Genomic DNA, 22,106 nt, shown 5'->3' on the forward strand with positions numbered 1-22,106 from the left:
TTCCATACATTTGTACAAGGGTATAACAATTCCAGAAAGCTCTGATTTCACCTCCTGGAGAGGGACCCAGAGTCCCGGCCCGGCCCCACCGCACACCCACCGCCCTCACAGCGGCCGATGGAGCCGAGTCCCCGCCCCTCTGCCCCGGCCCCTCTTGGGAATCGCTGCCTTTCACCTCTGAAATTTGAATAGACCTCGCTGAAAACACAACAGAACTCCCTTCAGAATGACTTGTTTAATGGTTTAATGAAGTCACCACTAACGCACTGCTTAAATCCAGACTTCGGCCTTCTTTTTCCTAGAAACATGGGGAAAAAAAAGAAATCTGTGACTCCATGATGGTTTGGAATAAGCATTTCAAAAAATGAAACAGGCAATACATTTTCTGCTGCATCAAACCAATATAAAATTACATGTTAGTGGAACATCTGTGATTGAATGTGAACCCAAGAAGATTGTGCAGGAATCCCCGGGGGGAGGGGACTGTCACCCTGTCCATGTCAGAGCAGAGTCCTGCTCAGCCCTGGTTGGGAATGCTCTGGCTCAGGGATCTACTGAAATCTGGCTCCTGTCATTTGCCTCTCAGAGACTCCAGTCTGCAAATCCCAGCTGAAACTCCTCCTGATGCTGATACATGGACTGACTCTTTCTCTGCAGCCTGTCCCCATTTCCACAAAATTCACAGGGATGGGGAAGAGGCAGAGGCACAACCACAACCGTGACTCTCCTGCTCCTTGTCAAACAGGGCTGGACCAACACTGGAGAGCGCTGATTTTTATTTTGCTAGGAAAAACCTCATCCAAAAATCTCAGCACTTTTGTTTATTTCTCCAGCTGGCACAGAGAGGAGAAGAAAACAAATGAAAGACGCTTAAAAAAAATACTTTTGATAGACTAGAAATAAAAAATAAAATAAGATACTATAGATTCAGAATGGCCAAGGTGGAGAGGGATCTCTGGAGGTGATCTGGGCCAAGCCCCACACTCAAGCATGGTCACTCAGGACTGTGGCCAGACAACTTTAGAATATCTCCAAGGATGGAGACTCCACAAGCTCAGAGACTGTCACAGTGAAAAAGTGCTCCCTTCTGTTCATTTGGAAAACAATATTCACAAATGCAGGAAGTTCACAAAAGCAGGAAGAGCTGCTCCACATGCCAGCTTTATTAATGTTTTCTATAAATCATTAAATGTGCAGTTTGAGTTTAAAAAGCCACTCATTGAATTAATTTCTCTTTTGACTCCATTACAGCCTTTGATTAAATACTGTGACCTACTGTAGAAACTTCTCCTTGGCACTCTCAGGTGGAGCAACACAAAACCAACAGCTACTGTGACAATGAAAATAAACAATGTGAAATACTCACAGCTCTGTATTCCAAGAACATTTCTTTAAAAGCCAGAAAGTCTGTAAATGTGAGAAGCAGATCAAATATATCACCTGGCATTTCATCTTTGTGTTGTCTACAGAGAAAAAGAAGTTGGGGAATGAGAAAATTGTGTGAGGAAAATTTGTTATTTTAAAAATTGTACAAGGTCAAAAAGGACAAGTAGAATGATATCAGTATTTAAACAAGAATATTATTGCAGGTTATCATATAGCAAAACTGCAGCCAAATATTATCAAGCAGTATTTCCAATCCAACTCCATTGTTAAATTTATCTAAATCCAAGACCTATGAGTATCATATCAGTCCTTGAAAACCTGACCTGTTTATTTAAGAAACATTAAAAAATTAACCACATTCAAATATTTTAAGATACTCAGCTCCCAATTACACTTGATTTTCTTGTTCAAGGGGAAAACCAGTGATCTTTCAAAAATGATTCTTCAGGGAGCTGGTTAAGCTGAAATGACCCAATGCAAAAGCTGAACACAAACTAAACTCTTCTCTGGATGCTCCATATGAAAACTGCAATAAAGGAACTCAACAACATGACTGAAACACCACCAGGTTACTGAGGTGCCTGGAAGAGGTAAGACACACCCTTTTAAGGGTCTGGCTTCAAAGTGACAAGAAATATGAAAATCCTCTCAGTGCTCTCTGATTTCTCTTCCTACCCCTTCAAACCCAATATTTTTCAGCAGGACAATTCAGAAATTTACAGCTGCAGGACATGCTGAAGGCAAGAAAAGTGGTCAGCCACAGCCAGCATGAACACTTCTATTTTAACTTAAAGTGGAACCATTACCTAAAGGGAGAACAGCCAAAAACCTAAGCTTTAATCTAGATAAAAAGAACTGAAGGCACACAAGCCACTCCTCAACCAAAAGCAGAGCAGAGACTTACTGCAATGACACTGTGAAAGCAACCATATCAAACCCACGAATCCGATCAAGCAACTTCTCTTCAATGTATTTCTCTACTAAAGAGATCTGAAAAAAACCCAGACAAACCACCCCAGTAAGATCACAACAGTTTCAGAGGAGATTTCAAACAGCATCCTTACACTGACCCCTTCCTGACACTGCATGATCCTTACTGCAGATTCCTCAGGGAGTGTTGCTGGTTCTGTTCTCACACCAGCCCTGAGGCACAGAGCTGCACATTTTTTGCTGGAGATCTTGGGGAGAACAAACACTGACTGTTTGTATCTAGTAACAAATATTTGTATCAAGTAACAAATATTTTTCCAGCTCATTTAATGGTACTGAATAGTAGACTGGTCTAGTTTCTTGATTATGCTTTGCATGAAGAATGTGATTGAATTATCCAATACAAGAAATAAAACAACTGGAAAAGAAGAAACTTTGTTTGAACACATGCTAAACACATTATTTACTACAGCAATTGGCTAAATTTCTATTCAAGGGAGCCACACAATTCAAAAAAAAAAAAAAAAAGAGAAAATTCACAAAAATTCACAAAATTTTCCCAATTGCACTTGATCTTGTTATTCAAGGGGAAAACCAGTGATCTTTCAAAAACAAGCTATTCAGGAAGCTGGTTAAGCTAAAATGATCCAGTGCAAAAGCTGAACACAAACCAAACTCTTGTAATTCTAGAAAATTTTGTGTGAAACAATGATAAAGGAACCTAAAGCTTCAGAAAAAACCTTTTTGCTCACAGATCATGGCTGTGCTTCTGAAGGAGACAGGAACATGTCTGGATCTGCTCCACGTAAGCCCAGTATTTTATAAAGGGAGAACTATATTAAAAAAAAAAAAAAGAAAAATAGGAAAAGGTATCTTACATATTCATTAAAAATGTCTGTATAGATGAGCTTGTTTTCTTCTGAGTCATCAAACTCCTGGTAGTGCTTCTCCAAAAAATTCCTCTGTATTAACTGGAAATCATCATCTGGGCCATGACAGAAAAGCAGCACGGAGTTAGGAGTTTTGTCATTCTTTCTGTCACACAAACCCCACATTCACTGCTCCTCTGCCTCCCTGCTGTAACCACAGAGCCCTGCACACGTGCAGAGTTCATCACATCAGCCTCACAGCTGCTGCCAAACCACCACTTCTGACCCATCTGTGAGAGAACAGAGGCTGATGGTGAAATATTAGCAAAACAGTCCTCCTGCTCTACATTTATTAATAGTTATTTATTCTCAACCTCTTTTTGCTCTGGCTCTAAAGTCAGCAAAACATCTGTATTTTTTATTAAGTGAATTCCTCTTTTCTACAAGAATTCTAAGATTTTTTCTTTGAGTTTAAAAAATATTAGTGAAATTCCCAGATTGAATTTTCAATTGCCAAAGAATTTTTTTTCCAGTTGTGGAAGAAAAGAAGAGTAAAAATAAACAGGGTAGGTTACCATGGAATTCCACAAAACAGGTATAAATAAAAAGTTCACTTATGAACAGTGGTAAAGGACACCAGGCACAGCTTTCCAAACTCTGAAATGTTCCAAATTAATTTAGTTAGCATTTCTCCAGATTCAACTGCATCACCAGGCAACTGAGGCTCCAGAATCCACATCTCTCTGGGAAGGATGTGACCAAAGAAATTATGTGCTGTCCCTATAAAGCAGCTGATGGCTGATCAGCATGAATTCTGCCTTGGCACCTTGTAAAAACCCTCCCTGCACACACTGACTTCTCAGTTAAAGCCACATCCCTGAGAATTGAGCATCTTTTACTGCCTAAAGCCAGGCTGGATGGGACTGTGAGCAGCCTGCTCTAGTGGAAGGTGTCCCTGCCCATGGCAGGGGGGTTGAGTGATCTTTAAGGCCCTTCCAACCCAAATCATTCTGTGATTCTATGACCATCTTTGTGCTGTAGGGCTGGATACACACAAATAGGGTTCCCCATTCTTGCAGCTTTCAGTCCTGGAATAGAACCAACTCCCAGCCTGCAGCTCAGGCACTTTATACCAGAGTGCAAAAGGCTCCCTGCAGCAGCACCTGCAGCAGCAGCTGGGCACTGCAGAAAACTGCCCAGACAAACCATGGCAGCTTCTAAGAACATCCTGACAGAGATGTCAGGAGAAGTCTGGGCAGAGCTGGGGAAGGGAAGGATCCCTCCCACAGTCTCTTCCAAAAAAAATCCCAGAAAGCTTTGATTTCTCTGTGAGATGCACAAGAATCTTTACTGTTTCTCTAAGAAGCAGGGTGCTGCAGTGATGCAGAGAATAATTTTCAAGAGTCACAAGCACACAGGAGAATTTTATGTATATTTTTACTACACTACCAGGTAGGAAAGGAAGGAAAGCCACCATGAAGCAGGCAGGGGCTCTGTATGTTGGCTAATTAACAGAAGAGCAGCTGGAAACATGTTTAACAGCCCTGTTGTTGTCTGTACCTACTTGCAAACCTTACCCATTATGATATCCTCCAGATAGCCAACAACTGCATCAAACTCATCAGAAGTGGTGGAGCTGAAAGTGAAAGAAAAAAAATATATATTGACCACAGCAGAGATTAAAGTTAAAATTAAAAAGTGTCAACAAAAGCCTAAGTACAAATAAACAAATAAACCCAGTAATTACAAGATAACTGAAAAATATCCTACTTTCAACCTACAAAACAATCCATGGCACTGATGAGAAGATTGCTCCATGGAGATTCTCATCAGGCCTCTACTCTGTTTCTTCCCAGTAAGGTGCCTAATTGCAAGAAGGAATAAATGTTGTTTTACTGGCATTACTGTCAAGGTAATTCTAGTTCTGGTGCAAAAGAATGTAAAGAGTGTAATTAGAACAGCAAATTAAACCTTTTCCAACCCACAAATCCCAGCTGCTACCAGTTTCCCTTCTCTTTCCTGCACATGGTGATCACATGTAGACACTCTAGAGAATATTTTGAAATATTTGGTCTTGTGGAACAACTTAAACTGAGTGTATACACAAGTATTACATAACTGAAGAAAGGTAAATATTTTTATTATGCAAGAAATATCCTTATATGAAATAAATAAATGGGATAATCTCCTAAAGTTATTCCATAATGAGCAAATATTAAACACCATTATGGATCTGAATTAATCCAGGGAAGAAATTTTTGGTGCCAGCATCAGGAGTCTGGATCTGTTATTGTCGAACTTGTTCAGACACAGTAAATAATCCACAGGATGTCTTTGGCATTCACAGCTCTTTAGTGGGAGATGAACTCTTCCTATTTTCTCCCAGGGATCAAAGATAAACTTTTCTCACAAGTGAGGAAAAGAAGTCTCAAAGAAACAGGGATATTTGTCTTTAAGGAAAAAAAATCACTTTGATCAGTGAAAGCACCACTTAAATTCAATTGAATATCTCTTTCTCATCAGTAAACAGAGTAGGATAGCCCTTCAGACTAAGTTTTGAAAATCTCATTAAAGTTACTTTGCCATTAGAGAATACTCCAGTGAAATTAATCCAACAGCAGTTTAGCCGACAGCTTAACTATAATCAGGCTTGCTCTGATTAGGAAAAATTAAGGGATCTTTAATTTAAAAAGGCATCTGCTCAGCGAGGATACCCTAGCAACAGCATTGCTGCTCCGGGGAGAGGAGCGGAGCCAGGGCCGGGGACAGCCCGCGAGAGGGCGGCACAGCCGAGCTCAGGGCTCCCCTTGGCATGCGCTGCCTTTGCCAGCGACAATTTCCACTCTCTTCCCCCCTACAAATAAATGCTACTGCTACTTCTGCAGCTTATCCTAACAGCAACAGAGAAAGTGTTAATTTAAACCCTGGTTTAAGTCTGTGCAAGTAACGGAATTTACCTGGTCCAAAAGAACCCGATTCCATCTCTTTATGCAACACACGGGCATCCACACACCTACAGAGACAAGAGCTCACCAACCCTGGGGTTTAACTGCCTGTCACCTCAAAATACCCAGACTGGGCCAGCACACTGTGCTGCTGAGGAAGCCCTGGCACTGGCCTTTGCTCAGAGTCTGGGGCTGAAAGAGTTAAATCCATGCATGCCAGAGGCACAGTCACACATTCCCTTCTGCCACAACCCTTGTGAGAAGAGTATGGCAGGCACTTGTGGGGTGAAGCAGCAGCTTAGCACCTGCCAGGGTGAAATTTGGTTGAGGTCACCTGTGGATGGGCTCAGTTTTAGGAGAACACTCAGAGGAAGAGTCTTCTCTCAGGATCAGTGACATAAGACAACAAACACTCTTGAAAAGGAGAAATTCTGAATTTCAAACAAACACCAGAAAAATCAATTTCCAGCCTTTACAAGGCTTGCTCTGATCCCTCAGCACAGCTACCGGGTGCTATACTGACCATAGTGATATTTAGTTTGACTTCACCAAAGCTCTGTACTGATGTTATTCCCTCTTGCAGCTTTGCATTCTGCACCTTTGTTCTCTTAAGAGGCAGAATCTGCTAAAAAGCGTGGTGTAAATTCATTCCTGTAATTATTTTCCTATCAAGATATTTTAATTAGCAATTAGCTTAGTGAAATCTGACACATGAGAATGCAGCATACTCACGTGGCTACACCCAAACTTTCTCCATCAGAAGTCTCCATTGTTCCTGCCTAGCCAGAGTGGAAGAGATGTATGTATCAGCTGTTAGTGGTTATTTCTTCTTTTTGACCAAAGTGCTAAGGAATAATATGACTTACTGTTAATACAAATCAATTGCTGAACTGCCATACATTTCCTGAAGGGCAAATCAGGAGACAAATTTTAATTCTTAAACACTTAAATTCCAACATCACATTCTTCCAAAATGATTACTACTGTTTTTTTGTAATAACCCAAATAATCCAGAAACTTTCTCTGCCTATTCAGAGAACAGGCTCAAAATACAACCAGACCCTATAAGAGGGTTTTGGGTCACCTCTACATCTTTTCTCCTGAAACATCTCTGACTGACCATTATAGAAATGAAACCAGATAAGATAAAAGTGCCACCCTGCCCCAGTGTGTCCCAGACCAGGCTTTGGACAGCGATCCCAGGGGCTGTGTCTGGGCTGGACACTCGGCCCAAGGCTGTAAGTGGGCACTGGGCACAGGGCACATCGGGAAGGGGACACACCGGAGACAGAGCACACGGGTCCCCGGGGCCGCTGGCGATGGGATCCCGCTGCTCCCGCCGGGCTTCCCCCACCGCCGGCCCTCAGAGCAGTCCCGGGGCATCCCCGCGAGCCCAGCAGGAGCCGAGCGCGTCCCTGTGCCTCCCCATCCTCAGTCCCGGCGAGGGCGGGCACAGCCCTCCAGCCCTGCCCCTCCCCAGGCACCCAGCCCGCCTCACTCCCTCCCGCTCCTCAAAGGGACCCAGGGCAGCAGGCTATCACCGTCCCTCTCTGCACAAGGCGGTGCCATCCCGCCGTTCCCGGGGCGCCGGCCCCGTGTCCCGCTCCCGCGGCCCCGCGCCCCCGCCCGCACCCACCGCCCTCAGGCCGGCGCGCAGCCCCCTCCCCTCGGGCCGTCTCCTGGGGAACGCGCTCTTCCGCCCCGCCCGTAGCCAATCACAGCGCGGCTCCGGCCCACCGGGCCCGGCCCCGGACCGCTCGCCCAATCAGAGCGGGGGGGGGGCTGCGCGGGAAGGCGGCGCAGCCGTCATGGCGGGTTGGGGAGGGCGTCCTGCGCTGGGCCGGGCCCTGATGGGGAGACAGGAGACAGCATTATTTCCTGTTAATGCAGCGGCAGAGCGGGCTTCCCCTCAGAGAGCAGAGCTCCGAGAGCTGGGGACAGCCCCCAGCTGCTGCAGCCCAGTGAGCAGCGCTATGACCTGGGACCCCCGGCACCAATGTCCCACCCGAGCGCATAGCGCACCTAGCCGAAAAGGAATTAAAGAACAACAAACAGCCTTCAGGATGTTTTTATTGTTGAATGGACAACTTTGCTACAATTCATTTGCCCCTGTGAGGGCCTGTGGAGTCGGCCCCTCCCGTCCCTGTCCCCAAAGCTCCGGGGGTGCAGGGAGCGGGGGTGACAGCGCACTGCTCACGGAGCACCCGGCCTGACAGCAATGGCCCCGGCCTGCATGGCGGCACACAGCCGGCCTCAGGGTACAGCCTTTCCCTTTGTGAAATGAACAGGACAGTTCTCTGCAACACAGCTCCCTCCTCCGCCACCGCTGGCTCCCTCTGCCCAGCACCAGCTGCATGGAAGACGGTCTGGGGCAAAATTTTCCAAAGCAATTCACATCTTTTCCGTAATACAGGCACTTAGTCCCATGTCCACAAAGGCAGTGAGGCTCTAAAGTCACCTGCATTCCAAGGGGACAGCAGATGCCCAGAAGCCATTGTGGACTTGGGCCTGAAGACCTTAATCTCATACAGCAGTTGATACAAATTAGGAGTCCTAGGCACTTCTGAAAATTTTACCTCAGTTAATCCTGGCCAGGGAAACCAAAGCCCTGAAATTACTAGACTCTATTAAGGCAGAGTTCAAAATGGTTCTGTCCCACCTCTTCCCCTAAAGTATGATTTGTAACTTTGTACCTTAGGGATAAAAACTCATCATTGCATTTGGAAGCGCTTAGAACTTCATTTCAAATGATTCTGAATTTTTAACACCCTTGTGGCAGTGATGGAGCTCACGTTTGCTCACTGAGCTGGAAGGGACTCAGCCCTGACTGAAAACATGGATACAGCAAAACATTGTAAAGTACACTCAGCAAGGAAATGAGATCCCTGTGGCACAGATTTGCCAGCCTGACTTAAATCAGACCAGGCATCCAAGGTGGAAGAGAATCCACATTTTAGCAAAAACACTAACCAGCACTCTGCTGCTGGATTCAGTCTACATTTGGACAAAAGTCAACGTGAAAATGATGGACAGAACTTTCCTAATTCACACATCTCTGGATGAAGTTCAGCACCCTTGAGTTAGCAAAGGCAGAAGGTGAAAGGAGTTGCTAGAGAGCTGGGTTCTGGGACCTGTGTGCAGAGCTCTCAGCTCCTGCTGAGGTCTGTAGGAAGCCAGAGTGCTCAGCAGGCTCCGCTTTGTTAGTACTTCATAGTACAATAAAGATAATAAATGATTTTAAAAATAAGCTACATCACACCATGAGAATTCACTACAACAGCCTCTGCTGCTGAATCACTGCCAAGAAGTGGGATGGTTTTGGTGGAAGTTGTGTGTGAATTAGTAAAGTTCTACTATACAGACAGATATTTTTAAAAAATCAACCGGTGCAAGACTTGGAAGAGACCGAGTCATATCCTCAGTTGGTGCAAAATAAGCAGAACTCCATCTATTTTTGTGCTACTTCACTGACACCAGCTGTGAACCCTGATTCCTTGTAGAAACCTAGTAAAAGTCAAGAGCTGCCTACTGAAGTGCATCCTTAACATACAAACATCACAAATGTGTAATTAAAGTGGAGCAGAGATTCCCACTGTATGATCCCTACCAAAAATAGGAAGTGTGGCCCCAAACCTGCTCAGAGCAGGACTGACAAGTGGCAAGCAAGGTGCATTTTTAAGGAGTTAAGAATAAGACTGAAATTGCTATCCAAATAACCTTGTTTTAAATAAATGGGTCCAGAACTCTTCTCCAATATTTTAAGATATATTCACTTTGGAAAAATTGAGCTAACTTTCAAAAACAACACTGATTAAAAAAGATGTTCAATGATACCTTAAAAAATACCCAGAATATCAAATTAATTCCAGTCCAGCATTATAATTAGTTAAGAATACCTCCTGAAAATTATAACCTCACAAAAAAATGTGGGTACCGAAGTTAAAAGTATCAGAAACATTATGTACTTGAAAATACCACTGATCTTTTAACATTTAAAAACAAATCAACACATTCTTTGGAATCACCAAGTTATTAAAACCTGTGAGTTTCTCTACAGTCTCCACACTGTCTTTTCAATCAGTCTGTGTACAGATTCAGTCTTTGAGCAGTTTACTATCGGAAAATACAGAGTCTCTGACCAGCAGGAGGCTACATTAAACAGGAAAACATTGGCATTCTCTTTTTAGCACTGACTTCTGCCAAAAATAGAGACTTTCGAGCACAAGACAGCACGGCCCTGTTTTAGGAAATACTTGTTTTCTCTTCTTTTCTAAAATGCATTGTATGTGTACTTCCAGTGCAAATTTTTTCAGCACTTGCGACAGGCAAGAAGGAAAAGGGGAAGAAGAGACAACTCCCTCTGCTCTTGCTCGGAGGAACCAATAGCCAGAGCTCCTGACTGCTGAATCCAGCTCCCATCACTGGCAGCTGGGAAGAGCTTATTAAAGATTTCAGTTTTAAGATAAACAGATTACAGGTTAGCATGAAATCTGGCCGTGGCTATGGTTCTATGTGCATAAGGATTGGTTAGAGATGCTTTCCCCTTTCAGTATTGGTTGGAGTTCTTTAAAAACAAGTCTGTGGTGTTTCTCCACGTGTGTCATGAAATGTGAGAGATCTGTCTGACTCGGGTTTGTATTTCCTGTCGACACAAAGGGCAGGTCTCCAATTGCAAGGCACACTCCATGCACAGGTCACTGAAGGAGAAGAAAAACCAGTTAAAGCCTGCTTTTACAGTACGAAAAACTAATCAACAACAACAAAATAACACTAAGCAGTTTAGTCAGCCTGCCAGAGGCACAGTCAAGTCTCTCAGTATGGAGATTAGGCCTAGCAAGTCAGGTGTGGTGGATCCATTTAGAGGAGCTCCTGCTGCTCAGCATCTCCTAGACCTGCAGCTGCTCCTGCAGCTGCTCAGGATCCCACTTCCCTGAGCTCATTAATCCTTGCACTCACTCTGGTCTGGAGAGCAGCAGCCCCAGTGCCCTGCAGCAAATTCTCCAATCCAGGCACATCTCTTTTTAACTTTCCAGCATCTAGACACATGGCAAGACTCCTTCCATGAGTGCTCTAAAACTCTAAGGAATTGGACTTAACTGGATTCAGTTCCCAGTAGGCTGCGTAAAGGCAGCAAAGTGCTATTATGGTATAACTCATACTGCTGGTTCATTTTTAGCTTTTAGAGGAATTTGTGACTTGAGACAATCCATTTGTTGAACATTGAATGAGTATATGACTATATTATGAATTTTCTGCTCTCCTCACATGATCTGGATTTCACAGCACCAGTATCAAGTACTAATCAGTAAAGTCTTTGACATCAGGGAGATAAGACTCAGTAGCCCAGGGCAGCACACAGATGTAGCCTCTGTACTTCCCCAAATACACAATCAGGGGTTCCATCTGCTCAGGTCTAAGATGAGTGGAATAGTGGGAATACTGTGTTTAACCTCTACACATCACATCCTTAAAAAGAAGGAAGGTTATTTCCTTTATCCTGGGGAGTCAATCAAGATGAGCAGAGACTGCATATGGCCTCATCCAAGCTGAGCATCACACACACATTTCATATTTCTTTGGATTTGGGGTTTTTAAGGTTTTACCTGTGTCCACATGGCCTGAGTTCTGTGTCTGCTACCTCATCACAGCAAAGTGTGCAGCAGTTCTCTCTGATACTCACTTGCTTCAGCAAAGCCAGGCGCCTGTGTCTGAAGGGAGAGAGACACAGACCCCCCAAGCATTAATTTGGCTCAAAGCAATTGATTCAAAACTATTCTGAGAATTGCATCAAGGCCAACATAACATTTATAGCAGTGCTGTATCACACTGCTGATAAACATCAATCACAACTGCCCACAAAAAAAAGGCTTAACACACTCAAAGATCTGCAAAACAGTCTGATTCCCTATTCTGGTCTGTCAGAAAGGGACAAAGAGGGGATTAAATAACAATCCTCCTAGTTCCCACAGCTGAACACTTACAGAAATTCTTTTGTACCTGGCTTCTTTCAGGAGTTAAGAAAAAAACCCAAACAAATAAACCTCACAAACCCATGTATCAACAACATGCAGAAACCCTATAATGCTCTAACACAGTTTAAAAGAATAAAACCAGGAAATTAAATCAAAATCCCAGTATGGCAACAGCCACAAGGGAGAGAAAATAGGTAAAAATACCTCATCTGATGGAAGAAGACATTTCCCACCTGGAACACACACACAACACCCATCACAACTATTCAATGGCAGGGTGATGTGTCTTGCCCCACATCAGATGCACTAAATCCAGCACAACTCTGCATGAGTTTATGTTAAATCCTGTGATGGATAATTAGGGTCCACTCATACAGGCCTTTGCCTTATCTCCTATCACTTTTAAGATAATCAAAGCTATATTTTAATTTAGAATTGGCTTATCATTTCCAAGCAGTTCAGGCTGTAGGGCAGGGATGAGCTTTGTTTACACAAAGAACAACAGTGTCCAACCTTGAATGGAGCCTTTCAGTGCTACTGCATAATGCAGGGTCTGTAACACAGGAGGCCAAGTTTCACCAGTCAGGCATCAACAGGAAACCAGTTTCCCCCAGTTTGTCTCTCATCTTTTGGCACAATCATTAACAGCTCTCACAGCTATTGCCTGAACATCAATCCCACCTGAGCATCAGCCAGAAACTACAAACCTCTCATCCAGTGTGGGACACTACCAAGACAGAACAAATTTGTACCTAACAGATCATCTTAAAGATTACATCAGACTCTCACTTAAAGCACCTGCAGTCACAAGCAGAAATAATTTACTCCGGCTATAGGTAAGCACAAAATGATTTTGCAAGTTGCATTTGATTTTCTCTGCATAAATACAATATTCCAAGCCTCAAACTTTGCAAATGTGTGACTCCAACCCAGAAGTAAGGGTTTTTTTCTTCTTTTCTTTTTAAACACTAAAGATACTTAAATACCTCAAATACACTTGATCAAAGCTAGATAATTCAAAACCATAATTAAAAAAATAAAAAAACCCTAATAACTGATGTTATTACAGCCAGGGGTACCCCCTCCAACAACCTCACTCTCCCTTAATTAGTTGCAATTTAAGATTATTTCAGTCACATACTGAAATCCAGGGTACACCACATAGATTACACTTACAGTGCTATTGCTTATGTTCCAGTAAGTTATTTTATTACTAATAACTTGATTCAGATGAGCTATTAGTTTTCATTCCTGCCAGAAGTTTGGTAAAAGCTAAAGAAGAATGTATCTAGACCTGTTTCTACCTGGGTTGAATTTTATTTAGGTGGGAAAACACTTCTAAATTTGAATAACCTTTGTCAGCACTGTCATTCAAAAATGGGGAAATTTTCATCAGGCTCAGAAAAGGACAATTTCAAGACTTACAATCATTCAGCACCTCCATGCTGCCAACACCACTAATTAGGTCAATTTTAAATAGGACATCTTTTTTTAATTAACACTATACCTCCTCAATCAGGCTAATAATCCTTAGATGGCAGAAGGTACTTCTGCTAAAACAGCTTACTGTGTGGTACTAGCTCATTTTAATTAGCTTAATATTACAAAATATATTTTAATTTAATAGATTTTGGTTGCATATCTCCTGCCCTACTGATGAAATTGCACTGGAGCCTATTGTCTCATCCTTTTAGGAGAGGAACCTATGGAAGTATGACCCCGTATGAAATCAATTTTGCTGTGCACAAGGCAAGATTTTGCAACTCAGACATGAAACATTTTATTTCTCTACATGCAAACACACAAGGTAGGAGGATTACCTGGGTAAAATGATTTTCTCTTCTGCTGTCAGAAAGGCATGATCATTGAAGGTACTAAACTTCATTGGTGGTGGGTACTTGAAAGGTTTTGCCCCAAAGTTGAACTCACATTGTTGATAGGACATGAAACTTGCTGCAGCAAAAAATCCTGATCTGCAACATGATGGACAGGCATTTTAGAATGACTTAAATAATAGCAGAGCTTTCAGACATGTTACTATTGCAATTTGAAAATGTACCCTAAGACAGAGACAAGTTTAATACCAGTGTTTTGTAGCTAACTGGGAGAACATCAAGTTGCAGCTGCACATACTTACCTTGTTTAGTTCTCAACTCCTAAATTTACTATTGGGATTTATCTGAATTTCTTAGTGAGTCAGCCAATAAAGGCTGCCTAGTGTGCAACTAGGATTAGTCACAATTTTAAAACCACACTATCACCTCTCCAGCTTATCTTTTCTGAAGTAAAAGGCTGAACTTCCCTATGAGAGTTAGAGGAGTTCACCATATGTTAATTTTAACAACAGTTGGCAAAATAAGCCCAACACCTGCCTGGAATGCTACCCAGAGACATCCTCTGATGAATATTCAATGTGCTGCTCCAGGAGCTGGCCCCAGTGAATGGCAGTCAGTTAACAAGCCCTCTCCAACATCTAAAAGAAAGGCTTTATTTTTCAGAAGATAAGTTCCTCAGGCACCAGAAAATTGTTCAACTTTGCTGCAACCTCATTCTATTTTAATGCTATGCTAATTTGACAGTAAAAACTGAGCTGAATATACCTTTGGAAAGTCCAAAGTATTTATTTTGGACCCTGAAATCCACCTGTAAAATTATATCCCTCTTACTGATTTCTAAGCAACTTTCAACAGGGAAACTTGCTTAATGATGGCTTCAGGTAAGTAAATATGAATTTACATTTCAAATTAAAAACTCTTCATATAATTAACACAATTTTCATATAATTAACACAATTATCCACAGAGGTCATGTCCTTCCAAATGAGCAGATACTCACACAGCAGATGAAAATACTTGCTTCTCTGCAGGAAGCTGGTTTCCATTTAAATAGAAGATCATTTGCTTTTCTTGCAAGTCTAGTAGAAATCCTATTGTGTCTCCTTACATGCAAAACAAAAATAATTTAAAGATTTAATTTCTGTTAAATGCCAACAGCTGAAACAATTATTGTTTCAAGTATCACATATGTCACTGTGAGTTGTCTTACTTAAAAGGAACTGTTTGCAAAAGCACAAAAGAAGAAACATTGATACAGACAGTAACTAAAAAAAACCCAACCCAAACCAAAACCAAAAAACCCAGAAGAAAATAGTAAAAAAAAATTAAGTATTTTAGTCTGCCAGAGCATTAATACTACATAGTTGTAGAAGTATTGCAGAGTATTTGCCAAAGCCAGAAGAAAGCTGCACTCTGTCACTCCTTGGCTATTTTACACCTGTTGAAAATAGACTTTAGCAAGTGGGTATTCTGAGAAGAAATTTCCAATATGCTTGTGCTATTTATTTTTAAGAGGTGTTTTAATTTAGCCATCCTTGAGGGAAAATTTTAATAGAAGAGAAGGCGGCACAGTTCACACAAGCTTGGCATGCACAGAATCCTACCAAGATTTCAAAGCTGAGATCAAGAACAGAACTTTGCTGTCCAAGTAGTTATCCAAGAATTTAAAGTAAGCAAGACAGTGCAACTCCTCCTTAAAAAAGAAAAAAAAAGTCTAATTCAGAGATCAAGGTTTTTTCGCCTTCTCTAAAACAACTCTTTTAACCCAGAAAGGAAGACTTCAACCTTGTTGTGTACAACTACAAACAAGTGAAATTGTTTGTATTACTTGTTTGTTGTACTTGTATGACTACAAAAAAGTCTAATGATTAAATGTCCAATGTTAACTGGTGATATGATTTTCACTCTGCAGTTGAAAAGAAAAAGTCTTTAACCAACAAAAGCCTCTTTACACAGACTGGGGAACAAGACTGTAGTGCCCACTGTGCTCATTTAAATCACTCTTAAAGACACAGTAGTTATTAAACCTCTATGATCATCAGAACGAGGCAGCAACTGCTTTGTTCACACCAATGAACAGACACCTGCAAGGGGAAAGAATCCTGTGCAGAAATGCAGTTAGGATAAAGAGCAGCAGACAGATTGAATACCTTCTTTCCAGCAGGGATGGGAGTGTGGTTTACTTCTGGCGTTGTACCAGATCAGCTGCCGGCAGCCATCGTACGCGCAGGAGTATTCATCGTCCCCGATGCCGTAACCTTCCTTCAGAGACAGAGCACAACACCTCAGCCTGCAGCCATCCCCCACACTCAGCTAAAGCCTGTTTGCATTCACCTAAAACTTCTGGAACCCTGGAAACTGAGAATTTTGGACTTTCTGTGCTGAGAGGAGCTGACCCTGCATTTGACCGGAGGCCGTGGAGAAGGTTTTCAAAATTGAATGCTAAAACTGGGATTGTGGGTGTGGAGTTTGAATAGAAGTGTGTAAAATCACTTGGAGTTTAAGGTTTTAAAATATAGTAACACATATAAAGCAAGATGGAATTTTTAGGGTGGAGGCTGGTCCTTCTTCTTTACCTTCTCCACGGGTTTGGGTGGTGCTGTGTAATTAGATGAAAAAGTCATTGTGGGGCACAGGTGGTTGGTTATTGGGTTAAAAGTAAAAATAATTTAGGTGTAACTTCTTAATTAGACAGTTTCCCTACAAGGCCTTTTAAGGATAAAGAAATAGGGCTCCATTTTGTAGTTTGTTAGTGAAGTGCTGTAGAACTCATGCTCTGAGAGTGTAACATAGATAAGAACTAATGAACATCTGAGTCCAAACAAGAAATACTGTCTTGTGCATTTAATCCCAAACTTGGAAGAAAAAATAACCAAAGAATTTTCATTAAACCACTCTTGCAGAAGCAGGAATGGTTTCTTTCTCTCTCCCCCATGAAAGTAATCTTTTTCTTCAAACTAGTTTTAGTCTCATTTTCACATCAAAAGGGAATTTGTTGGGGTGAGGAGGAAGGGAGAAGGGAATACTGTTTCCAAAATGTCTTGCATTCTCTGTGACCTCAAATCACTCCTGTCTGTTCAAGTATTTAAACACCAGAAGGCTAGTACCCAAACAGGTTAAATTTTTGCATCTTTAGAAGTCACTACAGAGTAACAGCCACTCTCTTATCTTGAAGTCCCAGTACCAAGCTTGTAATGCCCTCTCCTCAAGACATCCATGTGCCACCAGAACCCACAGTACACAAAGGGAACAAACACACAGCCCCTTCACCTAATTTGCTGCATATTGTGTGTCCCTTTCACTGCCAGCCTCCCTCAAATTGTGAAAACATAATCAAGTGATAGTCCTAAGGTCCAAGGCAAACACAGAGCTAAAGAGTTTCAGAGTGGGAGAAAAATCTGATACACAGCAGAGCCCAACCATGAAATCCAAAGCATTATGGAAGGTAAGTAACTTCCTCGTGCTCAGCATGGTTTGTCTGGAGTGCAAATACCAGACAACATCTGATTACACAAGCCTCTCATGTCCCAAATTAAAGCTAAGCCTAGCTAATGGGTGTTTAATGTCATATTTAGGAGTAGTCTTTTTGTTACAGATGCTGTAAATAAAGAGCATATGGCTTCTGAGGCCTGTGTTTGTGACATACCCAGAAGATAATATCCTTGTATTTCAGGCACACACCTGATGAACTTAAATAACAGCAGCATTTGGCCACCAGCAAAACAGCTGCAGCAACAGAAAAATCATCCTACTCAGAGATGTGACATCTCCTATTTTCATACCTTGTACAAGACACACAGAAAAATGCACATACACCAAGCTCCTTAACAGTAAGTGGGAAAAAAAATCTTTTAAGCCTCTTAGCAGTCTAAAGGCAGACACATGGCCTTTTATTTCACACAGTTTCTGTTACACTCAGTGTCTGCAAGGACTGTGCTCAGCATAGGTCTGCATGATATTTTTGTTTGGTTGGTGGTTTCTGATTTTGTGTATGGTTTATAATTTTTTTTCTTAAATCACACTTCAATTCCATGCTAAAAATGTGGGACTGGACTTTGGATGTGACACAGAGATATGTGCATGTTATAGATCAGACAATTGTTATAGATTGTTATAGAAGACAATGCTATTTCCATGAATAATTAGAAGACATGGAGCAAGACCTCTGAACTCACAGAAATTCCCAAGTTAAATGGTGAGAGAAGTTACTCTTGCATTCCCATTGTTTTTTTTGCCACTGATGTTTGTTTAATCTCCTTAATGTATTTATCTCATACCCCTACAATCAATATTTACTCACATGTATGTATTTGGCCTATCTTCATATTAACTTCTGTATTTGACTCAGCTGTAGAATGACTTTTTCTTTAATAATTAGAAATGAGCAGGTTTAACTGCTTATCTCTATATTAAATATATAATTCTTCTCCTAAAATAAGTTCCAAGCAGGAACAGAAAGCCATGCAGTTACAACACTAAAGAAGGTGAATTTCTCCCTCAAGCTTAGCCAGTAGAAGTGTCAACTTGAAACCCCAGCACTATTTCTGTTCTCAGCACTAGGCTAGGCCTAATATACCTTTTGTCCTAAAATAACTCTAAGATGAGGTAGAAAAGGTTTTTGGGTTGTAATCATTACTCTTTCTTGTTATGGAAATACTGAAACAAGTTATACCACAGCATAAGAAGCATACAAAGTTTCTAACAGCCATGCAGAGTCACCACGAAGATTTAAGAAGAAAGAAAGCCTAGTGACATTCTCCATGAGGACTGACTATGTTTGGACTTCATGGCACATTTTGCTTTAATGCTAGCAAGTACATAATCTTACAAGTAAATAGTAGGAAGAAGAATACTTAAAACTAAGAAAAAGATAAAAAATTATCTAGATGTAAAGCAAGCTATAAAATAAGACAGCAGACTTGTTCTGTACTCTCAGAAAAAGGCAAGAAGGTAGAGGGTTTAATTTTTTTTTAATCCTTATATTACTTAAAAAGAAGCTTTTGCATTCCAAGACTGTCCCATATTGCTGCTACCAGCAAGTCCAATGATACCATGTTATCCCAGAGTTAATTTATTTCCCTTGTGAAAATTAATTTAATAGGAAAATGTGTTAAAGAGGATGAGGAAATAGCTGCTTGGTGACTTGTGTAAAGGACAGTGTATGAGAAACTGCTGTTCCTGCTGTTCCTAGTGACATATTGTTTGCTTCCAAAAACAGAGAGTAACTACTATTATCTAAAGAATTTCCAAGAGATTATGCTACAAGAAATAAGAAATAAAAGTTCCCTATAGTTTCCATACAACAGCCAGCAGATAACAAGCTGTCTCTGCTGCAGCTCTGCATGCCTTAGGGGAACAGTGTCAGTCTGTAGGAGTAACAATAGGACTTCTCTTATACCACCAAATTCAGCAAAACCAGCTCTTCATAGACACAGAAGGAAACAAGTGCTCAGTTACAACCACAGAATAACCAGAGCTATTTTCACAGATGCTGTAAGAAGGAAAACACTGATGTTACAATCACCAGCTCAGTGATCTTACAGGTACTCACATGGTTGAGAAATTTGCTGTCTTTGGTTGCCCATCCTATCTGCATCACTCCTGAAGTAATGACAGTGACTTCATAGTACCAGACTCCAGAGTCAACACAGAACGTGCATCTCACGCTTTCGAAGGACGAGGCATCGCACCGTGCCTGCCAAAACCAAACAGAAACCCAAAATCACCACCCAAAGCCAGGGTCTACAAAATCACCATCCAGACCCAGGGGCTCCAAAAATCACCACCCAAAGCCAGGGGCTCCAAAAACCACCATCCAAACAAACACCTTCCTGCCCCAAGCTTCTTGAGTATAAGAATATACCAACATCATTTTAGAGGCATTTCAGACAAAGTGACCTCTCTTTATAGCAGTAGTTGTCATACAAACTAGTGAGTAGGCAAGACTGAAAATTGTTAAGTGGTTAAGCCACAGGCAAAAAGGAAGAAAAAAAAAAGGAGAAAAGTAGAAAGTTGCCAGAAACAATGTAAAGATTTAAAGACTAAGACAACCAAGACAGGAAAACCTAAATTGTTGGTTGTTAACTGATTCCTGGTAGGAAGGACAAGGAGGCCTTCAATGTTAATTCATGAAAATTCATCTCTAAGTAGTCAAACAAGTTTTTAGAAGGAGAGGAAGGCAAAAACCCCACATGGCTGAGACAAAAATCTGACTGCTGTTGTGAGCTTTTCAAGATGAGACAGGACAAACAATAGAATGATATTTTGACTAAAACTGCTCACAAACTAAGTGAAAAGCCATCTGACTCTTAAGCATCCTCCTCAATTCCCTGAAGTTTTGGGGGCACAGGCATTACTTTAGTGTGAACATTTCTACAACTGAGATCAGTGCAGTGATGCTACAACCCTTTGATGACAAAGCAAGTTTTCTGTACAAAGCTGGCAGACAAGGTGGATTCATTCTACAAAATCACAGGAGCAAGTGCAAAGCAAAACCTGCCTTTTTCTTCAGCCTCTTTTTCAGGTTGAATACATGAAACAATTCCTACCTCTAATCCATGTGGTGAGATCTTCAGGTATTCACTGACATCATTGCTGTTCAGCATGGCCCTAATGTTGGTCAAGTCAACCTTCTCATATGTAAACTGCCTGCCTTCTTTTAAAACTGAAAAAAGAAAAAAAATCCCAAGCAGTGTTAGTTGCTGCTGCTGCAAAACTTGATTTTAAACACTTCATACAATGATAATCTCTCTAGGATCCAGGTAGTTTTTGGCATAACTGAATGAAATACTGAGATTTAGCCTGCATGAAAACAGCTTTCAATAGAGTGTGTGTTAAATACCTTCCAAATATGAAAGCATGACCTGTGCCTCTGACTAGAGCTCCCACAATCTAATTAGTACTTGCAGGAAACCCACAGGCAAATGGAAGGCATCCAAGTTCACACCAAGATGCCACTGCTTTCAGGATTTACCATTGCATTTGTACATTCACTGGGCAGAGTTTTTCTGATTCATTATAGTGGAAACAGGTTTAGGAATAGGAAGAAGGGGAAAACAAGGATTTAAAGGTTTCTACCATCTCATTTTTAGGTGATGAACTTGAACTGAGCCAAAGCAGCTCCCTCTCCCTCCCTGCTTGCCCTTCCTATATGGAAGGATCAGAAGCATTTCTCTTGCCAGGTGTCAAATTGTTGACACATACATGTTAATTTACAAGTGAAAGATCTTATCTGAGGACCCTTCATATAACTCAAACTTGCTACAACACTTACACAGACATTTACTAAACACAGCTGACACTGGCTTTCCATAAGCTGACTGAAGCCCCTAAAGCCCAACAGACCTTTTACCCAAATTTATCTAAAAGGCATTAGAAAACACAAGGTCATTAGAGTTACTGCACCCTTGAAATCACAACTGAACGAGCAAATTCAGTGGGTTTTTAATAATCCAAAAGATTGACCTAGAGCAGTGCTTTGCCAAACACTTTTTACTTTTGAACACAAAAATCAAAAAGTGCATCAAATTTAAAAAGTCTTCAATAATTCTTTGTGCCAGTGGGGAATGACCACAGGAGTGGCCATCACCAGGACATGTCAGCAACCCAGATGTTGCACAGAGACAGAGCTGCACTGTTGAGCCACTCAGCAAAGTGGCTGAAGTGTGGGTTACAGGAAATTGGTGCAAAGAAGAATTTTCATTGCAGCTCCAACTTGCAGTACAAACCACTTCCTTTCAAACACATGTTCCTTGCCAAAATTTTCTTTCCATACCATTACACTGGATATATTTGTTGGTGTGGTTTTTTGGGTTTTGTTTTCTTCTTCAAGGAGATATTACAAACGCAGCCAGGTTTGTAATGAGCACACTAAGTGCTCATAAAAAATGAACACAAAGGAGTCCTCCATCTCTTTGGAGGAGTGATTACTATTTAATGAATCCATCCCTTTGTTATACCTACACAGATTGTCTAAACTCCACTGGGCACAGAATCCAACCTGGCGTTTTAAGTAGTCGGGGTTATCTGTCCATTTCTCCAGCAGGATCAGTTGGTCACTAATGCACGATTCAGAAACTGTCATTTTATTTTCACCTGCAATTTAAGGGGAAAGGGTAATTGCTATCAGCTAGGGATAAGTCAAAAATAACATCCTACAAATGCAGTAGA

The 22,106-nt window shown here is 41.4% G+C and overlaps 2 protein-coding genes across 10 annotated transcripts in view; both read right to left on the minus strand.

Annotated features, from left to right (window-relative positions):
* Positions 1–227: 227 nt before the first annotated feature.
* On the minus strand, positions 228–7,829 carry ARL2BP (ADP ribosylation factor like GTPase 2 binding protein). Of its 8 annotated transcripts, none has more exons than XM_066557357.1 (8): positions 7,767–7,815; positions 6,997–7,034; positions 6,863–6,909; positions 4,763–4,821; positions 3,195–3,301; positions 2,291–2,376; positions 1,367–1,463; positions 228–298 (listed from the first exon to the last, which is right to left on the minus strand). In XM_066557357.1, exons 3-8 carry the CDS (start codon positions 6,898–6,900, stop codon positions 236–238), a joined length of 450 nt encoding a protein of 149 aa, XP_066413454.1. In that variant the 5' UTR covers positions 6,901–6,909; positions 6,997–7,034; positions 7,767–7,815; the 3' UTR covers positions 228–235. The 8 variants fall into 8 exon arrangements, with proteins under 8 accessions (XP_066413454.1, XP_066413455.1, XP_066413456.1 ...); XM_066557358.1 differs by lacking the exon at positions 7,767–7,815 and adding an exon at positions 7,676–7,751 and having other exon boundaries at positions 6,997–7,033; XM_066557359.1 differs by lacking the exon at positions 7,767–7,815 and adding an exon at positions 7,672–7,751.
* Positions 7,830–8,182: 353 nt separating this feature from the next.
* RSPRY1 (ring finger and SPRY domain containing 1) overlaps positions 8,183–22,106 on the minus strand; it is a 35,951-nt gene continuing 22,027 nt past the window's right edge. For both annotated transcript variants that reach the window (XM_066557674.1, XM_066557675.1), the window contains 8 exons: positions 21,900–22,031; positions 20,486–20,601; positions 19,489–19,632; positions 16,088–16,199; positions 14,938–15,040; positions 13,923–14,075; positions 11,734–11,838; positions 8,183–10,827 (listed from right to left, as the gene is read on the minus strand). In XM_066557674.1, coding sequence (XP_066413771.1) covers positions 10,731–10,827; positions 11,734–11,838; positions 13,923–14,075; positions 14,938–15,040; positions 16,088–16,199; positions 19,489–19,632; positions 20,486–20,601; positions 21,900–22,031 — 962 coding nt within the window. In that variant the 3' untranslated portion in view covers positions 8,183–10,730. The remainder of the gene's footprint in view (positions 10,828–11,733; positions 11,839–13,922; positions 14,076–14,937; positions 15,041–16,087; positions 16,200–19,488; positions 19,633–20,485; positions 20,602–21,899; positions 22,032–22,106) is intronic.

Source organism: Molothrus aeneus, chromosome 11 (genome assembly GCF_037042795.1).
Source record: "Molothrus aeneus isolate 106 chromosome 11, BPBGC_Maene_1.0, whole genome shotgun sequence".
NCBI lineage: Eukaryota > Metazoa > Chordata > Aves > Passeriformes > Icteridae > Molothrus > Molothrus aeneus.